The sequence below is a fragment of the Pan troglodytes genome, chromosome 5 (assembly GCF_028858775.2).
Source record: "Pan troglodytes isolate AG18354 chromosome 5, NHGRI_mPanTro3-v2.0_pri, whole genome shotgun sequence".
Taxonomy (NCBI): domain Eukaryota; kingdom Metazoa; phylum Chordata; class Mammalia; order Primates; family Hominidae; genus Pan; species Pan troglodytes.
The window spans coordinates 109,076,982-109,095,249 of NC_072403.2; the positions used below are offsets into that span (position 1 = coordinate 109,076,982).

Here is an 18,268-nt window from a genome sequence, read left to right on the forward strand (position 1 = left end):
CCACAGTGGGATGAAGCATGTCCAATGTTGAAAAAGCATACTTTATTTCCTGCTACTACTCTGATTTAGCACAGACTATTTATCCATCAGAAGGACAACCCAAACAAGAGAAAAGCAGAGATACTCTTAGGTTGAGATTTGGACTTGTTAGTAATAAACACTCATGGAAAATAATGGAAATAGATTACTGACGAAAGTGAAGGTGTTCTTGTTTATTTAGTGGGTGTGTAAACTAATGTCTGTCACAGAGGTTTGACTCTAATCTTGTGTGCCATGGATGACAAGTGGCACATAAAGGAGCAGCTGCGTAAGTGTGCAAGTGATTAGTCTGTGTTTCTAGATCACCTCTACTGTTATCTTCATTTACTATTATTTCTTTTTGGCTGGAGGATACAGTGCCAGCTTGGCACCACATTCTCCCAAACGCCTTCTTTCAGCCAGTTTACAGGGGAGTGTTTTGGAGAAAAACTGCCAATGCTTCCTTTTCCCTTCTCAGATTAAATACATTACATCTGCTTAACATATGCAGTCTCTGTTGGCCCAGGAAACCAGACAAAAGCTTTCTGGATGATTATCTCATTAGTATTTTGCCTTCTAAAAATGTTTTCAGTCAGGAGGGAGGGCACAAAATCCTTGCTCTTTCTGGGTTGCGTCTTGAGCTCAAATACTGGCTCCACCACTTGCCGTGTGACCCTGAGAAAGTCACTTAATTTTTTCCGGTATCAATTTTCTTCTCTGTAAATTGAAGACAATACTTAACCTTATAGAGTTGTGGTAAATACTAAATGACCTCTGATTTACTTTTTGTATTTAATGAAATACTAGCCAAAACCCCACCGGGGTTTTCCCTTTTCTCATGGGGCGAGGTAGTGATACTTGTCAAACTGATCTTGAAAGATTCTCTAGGAAAGTAAATGAGTAAGAATAATCAAGAAAATTTTGAAAATAAATGAGGAGTCTTGCCTTACCTAGTCAAAACAACTGTAAATGTGACACTGAAAGAAAATACATCAATTAACAAGAGAACAGAGAAAACGTTTGTATTTAGTATATGAGTTATTTTAAATTAGTAGTGACAGGGTATATTGTTCAATAAAGAGATTGGGACATCTAATCTTCCCTTGTTTGTTCTTTCTTTTATTCTAGGACTTAGTAATTTCCTCCTTTGTGAAACATGGATCCCCAAATTTCAAGGGCCCATTTCCTGTAAAATAATGCGTTGTTGAAGTTAAAGTCTTCTTTTTTTCCCCCCACAGACGGAGTATCACTCTGTCGCCCAGGCTGGAGTGCAGTGGCGCGATCTTGGCCCACTGCAAGCTCTGCCTCCTAGGTTCAAGCCATTCTCCTGCCTCAGCCTCCCGAGTAGCTGGGACTACAGGCAGCCGCCACCACGCCTGGCTAATTTTTTGTATTTTTAGTAGAGACAGGGTTTCACCATGTTAGCCAGGATGGTCTCGATCTCCTGGGCTCGTGATCCACCTGCCTGACTCCCGAAGTCCTGAGATTACAGGCATCAGCCACCGCGCCCAGCCTATTGCAGTTAAAGTCTTAAGCTTTATCCACACAGGTGATAGATGAAGGCATGAGAGTGGACTAGATCATTAAAGACGGGTACAAAGAGGTCTGTGATTGAAATATTGGGAAACACCTACGTCCAGGATGCAGATGAAGGAAAAGGGACTCAAGGTGGATTGCAATATGACAATGTCAATGACAAACTTTCATTTTTTTAAAACACTAAATCCAAGGGAGGCAAATGTTTAAATAGAGAAAAGTCAAATGAAAAGGGATCAAGATGATAACTGCAGACTTGAAAGAGCCTAATAGGTTTGACAAATGGGGCGAGAGCAGCTCTCCTGAAGAAAGAATTTTCCTGCTTCAAAGATTCAGCCAGGTTCAGTTAGGAGACAGCAGGCACTGACTAACAAAGAGGCTGTGCTATATAAGAAGAGAGAGGCCAGGCACAGTGGCTTACACTTATAATCCCAGCACTTCGGGAGGCTGAGGTGGAAGGATTGCTTGAGCCCAGGAGTTTGAGACCAGGCTGCACAACATGGCGAGAGCCCATCACTACAGAAAATTTACAGATTAGCTAGGCGTGGTGGTGTGCACCTGTGGTCCTGGCCACTCAGGAGGGTGAGGCAGGAGGATTGCTTGAGCCCAAGAGATCAAGGCTACAGTGAGCACCACTGCACTCCAGCCTAGGTGACAGAGCAAGACCCTGTCTCAAAACAACAACAACAAAAACCCAAAAACCAACAAAACAAACAAAAAAACTCCAGCATGAACAGGAAAGAACTGGGAAAACCTTCCAGAATCGACTGAATGAATTTTGAATTTGCTACTAAGCTGTGTTATATTCCACTACCTGCCAGACACTGAGCTAGATGTCATCAATTTTCACAACAAAGCTGCAAGGTCTTGTTTTCTTCATTTCACAGATGAGGATGTTTAAGCCAACATTATGTCAGACTGCCTACTAACTAGTTTGGGCAAGTTATTTAACTTGTCTAAGGCAGTTTTCTTAAATGAAGATAATGCTACCTACCTCATAATTTTTCTGAAGATTAAATGCTTATAAATATACATGTATGTATATATGTACATCCAAAAACATACTAACATAGTGTAGCATTTAGTAGGAGCTTAATAAATATTTCTAGTACCATCCAAGCAAGAAAAAGAATTCCTAAGATATGGTGATGGTGACATAACTGAATTTAAGTTCAGAATTTCTTTTATGTATACATAGCTTTATTTTGAGCAGTCATCTTTGATATACAAGCTTCTTCTCTTCCTCTTTTGTAGGTACTGGATGTAAGCAGAGAAGGCAAAGAAGAAGTATTCTATGGGCCTACACTCCCTTTTGCTTCCAATGGAATAGCAGCATGCTTCCTTCCAGCTCCATATTTTACATGCCCTAACCTTCAAACTCTTCAAGTGCCTCATCACAGGATTGGCACCCTCTGAAAAGCCAATGCCATCATGAACAGGAGGAAAACATAGCCCTGACTGTTGGATACTGGGCATGAAAAGACTCAGTGCTCCATGCTTCCTTGTCTTGCTTTATAGGTCTTATATTCAGATAAATTTAAGCAAAAAATGAACAATTTTCTAAAATACATTATTGAAAACTCTTGTCACCCTTCTCAGTGTATGTCAACATTCAATATGTATGACTTTTATTGTGGTATAGCTTAGTGCCAATTTAAGGTATATTGTGTTCCATGGGTCTTTAGAGCATTCTTTGTACACTTTTTCTAATCAGCACTGTCTTAAGACAACATAACACTGTTAGTAAGGCAATTTATTGGACACAATGGCGTCGATGATCTTAAAAATATATATATTCTGTACTTAATCCCTTTATTATTTAAAGCCGGGCTTGTAATTTTTCTTTTTAAAATTTAACATTATGCAGCCCTGCTCAGTAGAGACTCAGCATTATGACATCATAAATTTTTAAATGCCATATTTTATTCAAGGTGATACGAATAATAATAGACATACACTGGAACAGCAGTTGAAATACCCAGATTTTTCACCTTGGTTACTCTGACCTTGGGTCAGAACCTAACTTTACAGTGCTTCAGTTTTCCCACCTTTTAAGGAGGATAATTACTGATTTCCATGTTAATTTAAAAGAACATTATGAGGATTAGGCGAACACTTTGTAATACTTTGCCCAAGAAAAAGAAAAATGTTGTTACTGAAATTATAAGGTATTTTACTGTCTTTAGAACCTTGTAATTGAACAGGGAGATTATTTTTGAAGTTTAAAAATTACTAGATAGAATTTGGAAATATGTTGTGGAATAAATGATTCTAAAAAGCATGTGAAAGAGACACACAATGAGGAAATAGGGAGTTTCTCAAAATCTAAACTTGTACAGATATCTAAACTTGCCTCAAGTAACTCTCAGATGTCTTATTTAAAATCATTTAGTGAAAAATGACATTTAAAGCTAAAAAATAATTTAGTTGTACTAATTATGGTACCATAAAGTGCTTTGACATAAATTTGAACCTAGAATTGGCAGTTCTAATAAAAGTTTTTCCACTTTGTTAAAGGTTATGTCAATCTTGAGTGCTTGTGGAATTCTTCACCACCAATACATATTTTATTACTATCTCTTTTAATAATGCATAGGAATTCTTTTTTAGACTAGTTTTTGGGTTTGCTTTGTCTATAACAAAAAAATAAATACAACAACTTAATAATAACATTTGAAAACAAATTTAACAAGTATAATGTGAGTTTTTCTTTTTTCCTAACTTCCTCAGGACCTAGGTCACCTTTATTAAAAGGAAGAATTCACTCTTTTTTCCTTGGCAGTTTAATCATTCAGGAATCCCTCCTCTTAAAGGAAATTGTTATTTTATTCATGTAACCTTTTTTGTAATCAAAAGTGAATAAAAACGATCTTTTTGTCTTACATACAGAATTCACTAACTTCATATATCGTTATACATAAAACATTGAAAAAAATATATGGCTTCTGGTTATTCAGATTTAAAGGGCATGAAAGGGGACTAGGGAGAAGGAAAACAGGTAAATTTTAAAAAGAAGAATAGGAATTTAGTATAGACAAACCTTAAGAGTATTTGGACAGTTCTGAACAGTGAAAACTGATATTGACAATTGATATTTAGAACGAAGACAGCTTCTTTAAATGGTTTAAGCCATCTAAACTAAATTTTAAAAATGCCTTACCAAGGCAGGAAAATGAACTCCAGTATTTCAGAAAACTTTTCAACAAGGACTTAAGTATTCAGCTATATTAATTTTTCTACTTGGGACATGAATTTTCTCTCTAGCAGTTTTACCTAGTAAAACTATTAAAATCTATTTGTATTCCCAGGCCCTACATCCAATCAATGAAAGGGAAAAGCTCTAAAAATAAGCTTACCCAACTAATAATAGCCTGAAAGGTAGCCTGAAACTACCCTTATTTCTGTATATATTTCTAACAATTCATATAAAACAAATCAGCATATATTAAACCCCTCCTAAGTGATCTTTATAATGTAATATTCATTAATATTACAGAACTGAACTCAGAATTTTAAAAAGTTTTACCAGGTTCAGACACATCCTTTACAGCTATAGCCAAGAGTAGTACAAAAACATAACATCTCTTCCCTAAAAGGGAAAAAACCTAGATAACTTATAATTAGATCCTTTTATTCAAGGTTATCAATAATAGAAATAAGAATTCTATTAAACTATGGTCATATGAGCCAAATTTCACTGAAACTATTCAAATATACATTTTCGATTTAAGTGAACTACACTATAGTAATTCATCTTCCATTTCCATTTTTACTCTTCAAAATTAAAGGCTATATTGTATTTGTAATGTAAATTATTATACTAATGTGAATTTCTATAGGAAGGTCATGAGACTTGCAAACATTTAAATATCACTTCAATATTTTACTTTAAAAGAGAAAACAAAACACAGTACCAAACAGATGATAATAGATATTCTTGGTGTTAAAGGAAAAGCCAGCAAAGATGTGAATTTCTAAAATAATCTGTACAATGCAATAACACTTCTTAGATCCTTAAAAACAAAATAGCAATTAGGTAATGACTAGGGTACTTTTCATACTTTTTCCTTCATATTTTCTTCACACTTTAACCACATGTACATCAAACTCTTTCAGCTACCACAGCATCTGAAAACCTAACTTTCCATAGTTTTACCACAAAGTATAAAAACATCAGTAATAAGATAGAAATTATTCCTTCTGGTAACATGGCTCATTTTTACTTTAGCTTCCAAACAGTGAATCTGTTATAAAAAGGAAGTTTTCAATAATCAAGGGCACAATGTAAGTTACATATATACTTTTATTATTATATATAATTTTATCATATGCACAAATAACTCATAAATATGTATATAAAACTAAAATGTCCACAATTTTTCTAAAAGCACAATTCACAAATGCAATGAATTGGATAGCCACTGGCACATCAAAAATTCTAATAAGTATAAACTGGTCAATTCCAACCATTTGGTAATTTACAATGCAGGTTATCACAGTATCAAAATACACCTTATTAAATTTGTAAAGAATATGCTATGTTGCTAGCTTCCCAAACCAACTGTTTCTAACCAAATAAAGCATATTATTTATATTGGCATACTATACTCTTGCCTGACAAGGCAATATTTTTAACTCTAAGAGGGGTAGGTAAAAGATCAGTTTTTTGGAAAATAAAAGATTTATATAAAAAGTCTGGATAAAAAAACAGTGGTTTAGTACAGATGATTCAACTTTTGGTGAGGTTTCTGTATCTATTTACCTTCTAGACATGGGGAGACATGAGTGCTATGATAACATACAGTTTGGGGAAGGCAGATTTCTAAAGGCTTTTCCTAACTGTAGAAGCTTGTCAAATTTTTATATAACATATAATTTTTAACTGTCAAAGATTCTGTGAAAGTACACAGAAGCAGGTCTGTGTAATTATTTAAGAACAAGGTAGTTTAAAAAATGTGTTGTAAAGCATGGAAGAAAATAATAATAGGTAAGGAAAACCCACAAACATCTGACTCACAAATATTTTCTTATACAGATGCTGAGGTAGAAAAAGTCAAATATGCTTAAGAAGAAAACATACGAAGGATAGGTAAAGATATACAAGTTTTAAACTATGAAATTCCTCTAATGCAAATGAACTCAATACTGAATGACTTTTCCACAGTCCTCCATGCTTCCTTCCTTGCCATGGAAACGTTCTAATTAAATTGAAATTTAAATCATAACCAAATCCAAATGCCTAATAAAGTCCTTTCATCACTGTGTTGTCCTTCAGTTGTCTTTTATACTCTATCTGGTATTTTATAGATATTATTTGACTGGAATACTCATGTATCCAAATGTATATTTTAATTTTCTTCCTATTTAAGTGTCTTCAATTTCTATAGGAAAGAGGTCCTATACAGTTTCCATGCTGTAAACTGAATGAGGCTGAGTGTAGGATGAACATGGCAATCAGAGAAAGCTGCTAAATGAGCCGCTTGTTTGGAAAGAGATAAGCTTGAAGATAAAAGGTACAGTCAGGTGGCAGAAAGTCTCCAGACTGAAGGGTTTGAACATCACCTTATAAACAATGGGAAGTTACTGGAAGTCCTCGAGCAGAAAAGTAACAAGAGGAAAACAGTATTTTAGGAATACACATTTCAGAACATAAGCTGTAGGAGAAGAAACCAGAGGTAAGGAAATAAGTAGTGCCCAACAGAAAAAACAAACAACAAACCAGTGGATGCAAGGCACTGCAAAAAGATAAAAAGAAGCCTAAGATCCTGTAATGGTAATCAACTGAAAGTGGGAGAAACATGAAGAACCTAAAATGCCTCTGACATTTCAAGGCTAAATAACTTAGGACAACAGTGTATTCCCTGGGTAGAAAATGAAAGCAGGAGGTAGTCTGAAATAGAAAGTGACATGGGAAGCTTGACATGTTGCCTTGAGATTTCAGGAGACTCCAACTACAGAGGTTTAGAGATAAATTAGCACTAGGTGGCTCATCATGCCTGTAATCCCAGCACTTTGGGAGGCCGAGGTGGGCGGATCACGAGGTCAGGAGATCGAGACCATCCTGGCTAACATGGTGAAACCCCGTCTCTACTAAAAATACAAAAAAAATTAGCCGGGCATGGTGGTGGGCACCTGTAGTCCCAGCTACTTGGGAGGCTGAGGCAGGAGAATGGCGTGAACCCGGGAGGCAGAGCTTGCAGTGAGCCGAGATCGTGCCACTGCACTCCAGCCTGGGTGACAGAGCAAGACTCCGCCTCAAAACAACAACAACAACAAAAAAAAGAGAGAGAGAAAAGCTGGAGTTATCCGTTCACCACTAACAGAATGTTGAGACAAAGCAGATGAAGGGTCATATCTTACAACTGGGGACAGGAAAGAAGACCATGAAGGTGCTCTCAAGATACAGTGGTCATTTTTGGTCTGGGGACTGGTTCCAGGATCCCCTGTGCATACCATAATCTGCACTTACTCAAGTCCTGCAGTTAACCCTGAGGAACCTGCCTCTACAAAAAGTTGGTCCTCCATATACTCAGATTTTGCATCCCACAAATACTGTATTTTAGATCCACATATGAGTGGACCTGCACAGTTCAAACTTGTGTTGTTCAAGGGTCAACTGTATATGTAGGAAGGAGCAGTACCATTGTGGAAATCATGGGAAGATAAAAGAAAATACAATTGTCACAGAGAGGGCAAAGAACATGAGAAAGGAGAACAAACTCAGATTTGACCAAAAGACAATGGCTTATATTACACTGGTAGAAGCACCAGCCTCAGAAATTACAGGGTATTTAGGGAAAGTGGCTATTAAAGAAGCAGGTATAAGGGACTCCAAGTCTGGGAATGAAAGAGGGCAAGATTGTAGTAATAAGTGAAGGATCAGTGAAGATTTTAAAAAAAAGGAACTGAGCCATAAATTTTCTTTCTTCAATTTAAAAAAAAAGCTTTAAAAAAAGTTACTTATACATAAATACAAAACATATACACACACATATTGTTACAGACTTTGTTGTTACCATTCTTAAGTACAAATTTTAGTTATTCTTAGTATCTATAGATATATGTCCTAAAGCATGATTCAGTAGCAGCTTTTCCTATCCTTTAAACGTTTCATACTCTAAGGAGCAAGATTCTCAAAGGTATCTTTATCAATCTCCTTTGGAAAACACACACACACACACACACACACACACACACACACACACATATATACATAAATAACGTCTTTAAAGGCATCACCTTAAATAGATAAAACTCCTTAGTGACTGCCGGAACTTTCCAAGCCATACATTATTTGTTTAGTAAGTCACTATCATGATGAAAAGAAATTCAGTGTTATGAAGTCTATTAAACAGCCTTAAGCTTTCATTTATTCCCTTTGATGAAGCTGATTTGAGAGAAGGACCATTTATATGTTATGAAAATAACAGACACTCCTTTGGATTTCACAGATTATAATTAAGAGAACGCTATTAACTACAGAATGCTGATTGCAAAGTATTTCATTTTTAAAGATACTCCTTGAGCCAGAGAAGGGTTGAAATCTTTTCTTGAAGGAAGAGTAGAACCATGATAGAGACTATAATCCCAAGAAGGAAACAAAGTACTTCAAAGTTAGAAAACATGATGTAAGAAAACATTGGAAAGTGGGATCATTCATCTGGGACATATCATTAGAGAAAGATAAAATTGAGAGGTGTTCTTTGCCTTAATTGTGCACAAGTAATAAACTAATCATGTCTGTACATTTCCCAACAGAATTTGGGCCACCAAATATTTTCACATACATTATCCCATTGATTCTCACAATAACACTGTCAAATAGTAAAGGGATTCTTCTTTTCTTCTCCATGAAGAAACTAGACTGAGAAAGGTTACGTAACTAGCTCAAGATCATAAAGCAAAGCTGAGTTTGAGACCCAGGTGGGTTCCCAAAACTAAGACTGGAGCTCTTTCAACCAAATAATGCTCAATAGGAAAAGGAGTCAAGGACAAGCTCCAACTGGTAAAACAATCTGGATAAGAGTTCAAAAGTTGAGAAACAATGTTGTTAAAGGAAACTAAACAGGTTTCTTGGATAAAATGCTAAGTTATAAGAAGCTCTGGCTAAAGAGCAAGAAGATGGATCAGCTGACTTCTCAGACCACTACTATTGTTACTTTTCTAGAATATTTTTATTTACTCTCCTCTTAAAGTCTCCTTTATTTCCTCCTCCTGATATGATTTTTTTTAAATGACAACTCCAAAAGAAAGGATGAATAAAAAAAAAAAATTTGGCAACTCTTGGAACCTAAATATAAACCCTGTTGGCATGTTTACACTTCTTTTTGGATATCAGCTGTATAATCCTTTAGCCAGATTCAGTCTCATTCCTAACACAGTTAAGTGTGCTTTGTAAGGGTTTTCTTTGTTAACTTGCCTCACACATATAAAAAAGAAAAACAAATACACAGTCACATTTCCCAACAACTTTCCCCCACCAAAAACACAGTATAGGGTAGCCAGGTACTTTGAAAAAGTATCATTTTAAAACATAACTATTATTGTAAAAATAAAAAATAAACATGACAAATCAGTCACAAGGCAGGGAGGCAGGAAGTCATACTACAACAAAAAGTCTATGGATGAAGTATCTGCTTAATACTCATACACAGAAAACACTCTCAGAAAATGTTTCTTTAATTTAGTTTAACTAAAATTTCATCAAGGTAGAATGCAGTTTTGTAAAAAGTTCCAAGGATCCTATTACACAGTTGCTAATTAATCTTCAGTTCCTTATTTATACATTTTTTTACTTACAGATATAAAAGGAAAAAAATCCTAGAAATTATTTTAAACAGAACATTATACAATTAATTAAAAGTAGGAATTAGAGTGGAACAATGTGGCTTTAGATACTGATAATTAATAGACAGGATGAATCACAAAATATATTAAGTATTATCATTTTCCAGTCTCTGCATCTCATCTTGTCCCATCTGTCCAAGGTGAGACAAAAGTTTGCTATAGGCTTCCCTGTTTAAGAAAAAAGAAAAGAAAGAAAATATATTAACATTTTCATTATTTTTCATTTAAGTATTTACAAATTAAGTCTGCCCATCATCCATCCATCCATCTATTCAGCCATCCATCCAGCAGGCTTAGCACAACACTTCTTAAAAAGTAATGCTTTATATCTATTGTGAGTAAACCTAGATGTTAAGATGTATTAAAGTATGATTTTTATATATAAAATGTGTGCTAAAAATGACATGTAAAAGTTCATTAACCTTCTGAAATATTATAATGCTCACGGGTAATAAAATGCATTCATGGAATATTATTTAAGGACAATGATGGTATGATTACAATGGGAAGACTTGTATCACAAGCGTAAGTATTAAAACAAAAATTCTGTAACCATAAAATAGACCTGTGTAGCAATTCAGTATATATCCCATTTTCTTCTTTTAACTTCTTATAAGTAACAAAGTTTGAAAATAAAATATTGTTTCTCCTCCTACATTCTCTAGTACTTCCCTGTATTTGGAAGGTGTTTTAGATGATTTATTGTGCCTGGTAGTTATCTCACTAGTCTAAATACCTGTTCTATTCAGAATCTTCAGAACCAAACTTCTTATGGGCCTGCATAACCACACAAGGTAGTAGGCCAGAATATTTGTTTTAACAACATACTGCATTAGGGTGGTTCACACACAGCCTCTCTAGTTTTTTCACTCAAATTTGAAGACTGCTCAGAGAAGCCAGATGTGAGACCTGTCTGTGCATGAGCTTGTTTTGTGACATGACAATAAACACCATTTCTTCAAGCTACAATTTGAAGTGATTCAATCTTCTCTCTTTAGAAAACCATAGGAGGCTAGCCAAGTCACCATGCAGAAGAAAGGAGATGTTCCATTCTGGCATACAAAAGCTTTACAAGGATGATCTCTCCAGTCCGCACCCCCTGCCTTTTATATGGTTTTCATTTACTGTATTGAAAAAATGGATTCCATTAGTTAGCTAAAGCTATAATCAACATAGTCATGTCTTCAAGAAAGATCTCATATATTGTTTAATAAAAAATTTTTGTCTAAAAATTGGAATATGCATATTCATTAGAGTGTGTATTTGTACAGATAAACAGACACACATGCATATGATTATAGTCATGCACTACATTAACAACATTTTGGTCAATGATGGGCTGCATTTTGGTCAATGATGGATCCCATTAAGATTATAATGGTACTGAAAAATTCCTAATGCCTGGTGATGTTGTAGCCATTGTAATGTCTTAGTGTAATGCCTTACTCGTGTTGTTTGTGGTGATGCAGGTGTAAACAAACCTATTGTACTGTCAGTCATATAAAAGTCTAGCACACACAACTATACACAGTATATAATACTTGATAATAAGAAAGAATGTTACTGGTTTATGTATTTACTATACTTTACTTTTTATTGTTATTTTAGAGTGTACTCCTCTTTATACTTATAAAAATAAAAGTTAACTGTAAAACAGACTCAGGCAGGTCCTTCAGGAGGTATTCCAGAAGAAGGCTTCCTTATTGCAGGAGACGACAGCTCCATGTGCGTTACTGACCCTGAAGACCTTCCAGTGAAATAAGATGTAGAGGTGGAAGACAGTGATGTTGATCATCCTGACCCTGTGTAGGCTCAGGCTAATGCGTGTGTGTCTTCATTTTTTACAAAATAGTTTAAAAATAAAAAATAATTTAAAAATAGAAAAAAGCTTATTCAAGAATATAAAGAAAATATTTTTGTACAGCTATACAATGTGTGTGTTAAGCTTTTTTACAAGAGTAAAAAAGTTAAAAAAAGAAAAAGTTTAAAAGGTAAAAAAGAGTAAGCTAAGGTTAATGTATTATTGAAAAACTAAAAATTTTAGAAATAACTAATGTACTCTAAATGTATTATGTTTATAATGTCTACTACAATAGTGTACAGTATTGGCCTAGGCCTTCACATTTATCACCACTCACTCGCCGACTCACCCAGAGCAACTACCAGTCCTGCAAGCTGCACTCACGGTAAGTGCCCTATATAGGTGTACCATTTTAAAATCTTTGCTACCATATAATTACTGTACTATGTTTTCATATATTTAGATACACAAATACTTACCATCATGTTACAACTCTCTATAGTATTCAGTACAGTAACATGTTATACAAGTTTGTAGCCTAGGAGCAATAGGCCACACCACATTGCCTAGGTGTGTGGTATAGGCTATTCCATCTAGGTTTGTGTAAATATACTCTATTTGATGTTCACAAATGATGAAATCGCCTAACTACACATTTCTTAGAACTTATCCCTGTCGTTAAGCAACACATAACTGTATTTTGATTCTTTAATAACCTTTAGGACACAAAAATTCCACTGTGAGTACTGACTACTCTAAAACAATTTCTTTAAGAAATAAATATAGGCTTATTCCCACAATGTTGAGACTCTAAATAGTCCAGCACTATTTTCAGTTGAGTTATGAGCCTATTAAAAAAAAGTCTTATTTCCTATTTTTGACCAAAACCGATACTGTCTAATTGGGTCACTTATTCACTAGATACACATGATACAGTTGACTAAATAAATCAAGCATCCCTCAAACGGTTATGATTTGCCACCGTAAATTTTATTAAAAAACAAGACATCCAAGGCTATGAAGTCCACTTCCCAATGAGGAACACTGAAATGCGTTTTGAGCAACAGCAGCACTGCTGAAATATACAGCTTTCTAAAGCGGTCACTTTGAAAGGAAAAACATGCAAATTTATGTATTGATTTTGCTAAGTTTGCTGATGAGCCATGCTACTTCTATTCACACTTTGTAAAACTGATAATCACAGTACTGAAACATTTTTCATCTCAAAAGAACATACCCAAATTTTGGGGAATAAGAAAATAAATCATTTCTATAAAATGAAATATAGATTTTATAATCACTGCCCCCCCCAATGTAATTAAATTATCAAACATACCTTTGTGCTATATTCCTGCCAAGGCCCCATTTCTGCTCTGAATCCTTCAGAGACTGAGTAAGGGTAGAAATCAAGTGGATGACAACCTGCTGGTCCAATGTTGCTACTGTTTCTAAAATGCTGTAAACCTGGTAATAGTACCTCATACCATAATCCTGGATAAACTGCCTGAAAGTAAAACAGGTTTATTTAGGATTACTCCTGGGGAAATTCCTTGTGTTGGTATCTACGTGGCAATCAACTATGAACTGAACATAACAAAGATCATTTCATAAAAGATTACTGTAAGAATCTGGATGCAATACGAAAACTATTTAAAACACTTTAAAATAAAGAATTGAAGTGGCTTATTTAAGTTGAGCCATGACCAGAGTGAAAGCACTGTGGGGAGGAGCAGGGAAGGGAAGAGTTGGAAGCTTGGGAGGGAGAAGAAGGGGTAAAAATCTAATCCCGGGACTTTTTTGCAATATTCTACATATTGAATCTGAGTGGAAAGGATATGGGAGACAGTAACAGAAAAAAGTCAGATTTCCTAGTTATTTTTTAGTTCTTTGTAGCTCTATATAAGTCAAACAATATTTTTATGAGGAAAGCAAGTTATTCCTAATATATTTTATGTTCCTTAACTGAATAAAAGACTTTAGACCCATAGAAGGTCTTTATAAATAAAAATTCTATATTTTAGCCTTAAAACCTCTACCCTCCACTACCAATCAACAAAATGAAAAGCCACCTTGCTTAGTAAATTATAGATAACATTCAATCTTTGATCATAGAAAATCCTTTTCTCCCCTCCTAGGGCTTCACAATTTTCACAAATCCATTGTTACTGACTGATCACAATTTAAATAAACTATAAACACTTGACAGGCACTAATTACGTGATGAGAAAAATGGAGGTATCAAAGATCCAACATAGAATGAAGGAAACGAACGCAAATTATTTATCATGGTAGTGGTAAGGCAGAGATAGGAATAATAAAGGTGAACTGGAAGAAATCTTCAGAAAGAAATACAAAAACGTACTGCCCTAACAGCACAAGACTCTAAAGGGAACAAGACAGGGAAGAAAAAGAAAATATGCCTCAAGTTGCACTGTTATTCTTATGAACAATAGATCTACTTCTATAAAGTCCATGCTTCACAAATTAAACATAACGGAGCTTTCTGAAGCTACAGTTAGTATATTAAAGCAAGTCAGAAAAGCAGTGACATGTACTTCTACAATGGATCCAGCGGAACATGTTTAGCAAGGTCTGAAGGCCTGTGTACCTGTCATCATGACTCACATTTCCCACTTTACTCTCTCAAACCCAGTCTAGGACCACGTAATGACATTTCAGTCAATGACAGATAGCATGTACAATGGTAGTTCAGTATAATAAGATTAAAATACTGCATTTTTACTGTACCTTTTCTATGTTTGGATACATTTAGATACACAAATATTTACCACTGTGTTACAACTGCCTACAGTATTCAATGCAGAGACATGTTATACTGATTTGCAGCCTAGGACCATTAGGCCATACCATATAGCTTAGGTGCAGAGTGGGCTATAGCACCTAGGTTTGTATAAGTACACTCTATTTGATGGTCACACAATGGTGAAACTGGCTAACTATACATTTCTCAGAACTTATCCCTATCGTTAAGAGACACATGACTGTTCATGCAAGATTCTTCCTCACTAAATTCACAGGTAATTTTAAGTCCCCTCACTTATCTTTTTCACTGGCACTTTTATTTTTCAATAAAACATCACAGTGTAACAAAACTACTGCCAAAAATACAATAATTGAAATACTATAAACAAGTAGTAACACATTATGTTTTGGATAATTAGTTATTTAAAAAACATGTTGGCTGTCAAATGGCTGGCAATAGTTTCCTTGCCAGTTGGCATATTTTCCAGTTACCTAAACACAGAAGTCAGCTGGGAGGAAGGTTCTTCTTCTGACCCCACTTGGCAGGCTTTTACCATGTATTGCAGGTTCTCTGTGGCCAGCCTTTTAACTAGAAGGAAAAATTACAGCGTTACGCACTGTGTCTGAATTGACCATCTGGATCCTCATTTTTATGAACACTCTTGATTTAGAAAAATATGTTGTTTTCTTAAAGTATGTACATCCTTTTTCTATTTTTCAAAATGAAATAGTTCTAAGTTTTTGTTTTATTCTAAAGTATACCTATCTTCCATTTTAAGAAAATATAAAAGTTTAAAAGTCTACTTTTTAGTCTGAAATAATACATGAAGACCTATTTTTCTCTTAGAAAGGTGCCCATATTCAAAAAAGTTACACCATCCTAATCCTACAAACAGTAACATACCAACAAAAGAAAGCCTTTACAAATTCAGCTGATTTACAGACAGGCAGATTGATTTTTTAAAAATTCATAAGCATATTCCTCCCACCCCCTCACAAACATGTAAGTAGCAAACTAGATACCATGAACAATTTCTTTTCACTTAAAATTAGCCAAATATGTATGCAAAAATGTTGTTTGTGATGCTATCTTCCTTTCAAAGGATAACAAAGTATAAAAAGAATACTTACATTCTTTAAATATTTAACTAAATCCTTTAAAATTGTGTGCTTGTACACAAAAATAATGCAAAAATACCAAGAAAGGATGTAGAAAACCCAATATGTTCTGAATGCTACTAAATTCTTATGTTGTTTTTGACACATTAAATATAAGAAACCAGAGAAAAAAGTGCTTTTTCCAATAATAAAAAAAAGTTCAGAAACTGTAACCCTAAATTATAGCAGCAGCACAAAATATATGATGAACATGAACATAATGAATATTAGGTAGTAGAGAATGTTTTCCATGCGATGAGGCTCGTGGCTAAGGAACACACAGCATCCTTGCCTTTTACTCGAAAACTTTTTACAACTTTTTAAAATAACTTCTCATTTTAGATGCAGTTTCTTTTTTCTTTAACTGAACTACCTTTTTTTTTTTTAAAAAAAAATGAGTATTTTCTTTTTTTTTTTTTTAAGAGGCAGAGTCTTGCTCTGTCACCCAGGCTACAGAAGTGGTGTGATGATAGCTCACTCTAACTTCCATCTCCTGGGCTCAAGCAATCCTCCCACCTCAGCCTCTCAAGTAGCTAGGACTACAGGTGCATGCCAGCATGCCTGGCTAATTTTTTAAAAAAGCTTTTTGTAGAGATGGAGGTCTCGCTATGTTGCCCAGGCTGGCCTCGAACTCCTAGTCTCAAGTGATCCTCCCACCTTGGCCTCCCAAAGCACTGGGATTATATGTGTGAGCCACCACACCTGGCCTTTTTATTTGTTAAAAGAAGAGCTTTATTGTCATATAATTCACATACTATATAGTTTACCCATTTAAAGTATACTGTTCGATGGCTTTTAGTATATTCAGAGTTGTACAACCATCATCACAATTTTACAATATTTTCAATATCTTGAAAAGAAATTCCACACTCTTTAGCTATCCCGATTCCTTCTAAGCAATCCCTTAACCTACTTTCTGTCTCTACAGATCTTTTTTTTTTTTTTTTTTTTTGAGACGGACTCTCCCTCTGTTGCCCAGGCTGGAGTTCAGTGGCATGATCTCAGCTCATTGCAACCTCTGCCTCCCGGGTTCAAGCAATTCTCCTGCCTCAGCCTCCCGAGTAACTGGGATTACAAGTGCATGCCACCACGCCCGGCTAATTTTGTATTTTTAGAAGAGATGTGGTTTCACTGTATTGGCCAGGCAGGTCTCGAACTCCTGACCTCAAGTGATCCACTGCCTCAGCCTCCCAAATTGCAGGAATTACAGGCGTAAGCCACCATGCCTAGACCTGTCTCTATAGATTTAACTATTCTGGATATTTCATATAAAGGAAATAATATGTGACTTTTGTGACTGGCTTCTTTCACTGAGAATAATGTTTTCAAGATTCATCAATGTTATAGCATGTTTCAGTACTTCATGCTTTTTTATAGCCAAACAATATTCCATTGTATAAATGTATCAAAATTTTTAAATTGATCCATCAAATGATGAGTATTCTACTTTTTGGCTATAATAAACAATACTGCTATAAAAATTAATTTACAAGTTTCTGTGTGGACATATTTGTTCATTTCTCTTAAATATATATATATATATATCTAGGGGTGAAATTGCTGGGTCATACAGTAACTCCATATTTAACCGCTTGAGGAACTACTGGACTATTATCCAAAGTAGCAACACGATTTTACATTCCCAACGGCATTAAATGAGAGTTCCAATTTCTCCACATCTTCCCCAATCTTTTTCATTATCTGACTCCCTCATTATAGCCAACCTTGTGGGTATGAAGTGATATCTCAGGGTAGTTTTGATATGCATTTCCTTGGTGACTAATGATGTTGAACACCCTTTCTGGTGCTTATTGGCCATTTATTTTCTTTGTAGAAATGTCTATTCAGATTCATTGCCAATTTTTAAATTCAGTTATTTGTCCACTTATTCGTAAGAGTTATTTATATATTATAGATGCACACTCCTTGTCACATATAATTTACAAGTATTTTTTCCCATTTTGTGGGTTGTCTTTTCACTTTCTTAACAGTGTCCTTTGAAACACAAAAGCTCCTAATTTTTGATGAAGTCCAATTTATCTCTTCTTTTGTGGTTCATGCTTTTAGTGCCATAGCTAAGAATCTGTTGCCAAATTCGAGGTCATGAAGATTTTTTTCCTATATTTTCTTCAATGACTTTTACAA

The 18,268-nt window shown here is 35.0% G+C and overlaps 2 protein-coding genes across 27 annotated transcripts in view; one reads left to right on the top strand and one right to left on the bottom strand.

Annotated features, from left to right (window-relative positions):
• The window catches only part of KLHL32 (kelch like family member 32), a 244,703-nt gene extending 240,270 nt beyond the window's left edge, over nt 1–4,433 (top strand). For 6 of the 12 annotated variants that reach the window (XR_010158111.1, XM_063813292.1, XM_054686154.2 and 3 more), the window contains one exon: nt 2,809–4,081. Coding sequence is in view for 11 of the 12 variants with exons in the window: in XM_063813292.1 (XP_063669362.1) it covers nt 2,809–2,970 (162 nt within the window). In the remaining variant the exon portion in view is untranslated. Of the gene's footprint in view, nt 1–2,808 lie in introns of all 12 variants that reach the window. The other 6 variants (XM_054686153.2, XM_063813290.1, XM_054686152.2 and 3 more) reach the window with 1 other exon arrangement.
• The window catches only part of MMS22L (MMS22 like, DNA repair protein), a 151,255-nt gene that overhangs the window by 3,669 nt on the left and 129,318 nt on the right, over nt 1–18,268 (bottom strand). For 10 of the 15 annotated variants that reach the window (XM_518647.9, XM_016956024.4, XM_054686149.2 and 7 more), the window contains 3 exons: nt 15,458–15,554; nt 13,539–13,706; nt 10,218–10,569 (listed from right to left, as the gene is read on the bottom strand). In XM_518647.9, coding sequence (XP_518647.5) covers nt 10,488–10,569; nt 13,539–13,706; nt 15,458–15,554 — 347 coding nt within the window. In that variant the 3' untranslated portion in view covers nt 10,218–10,487. Of the gene's footprint in view, nt 1–10,217; nt 10,570–11,372; nt 11,526–13,055; nt 13,307–13,538; nt 13,707–15,457; nt 15,555–18,268 lie in introns of those variants that run through there. The other 5 variants (XM_016956021.4, XM_016956020.4, XM_063813285.1 and 2 more) reach the window with 4 other exon arrangements.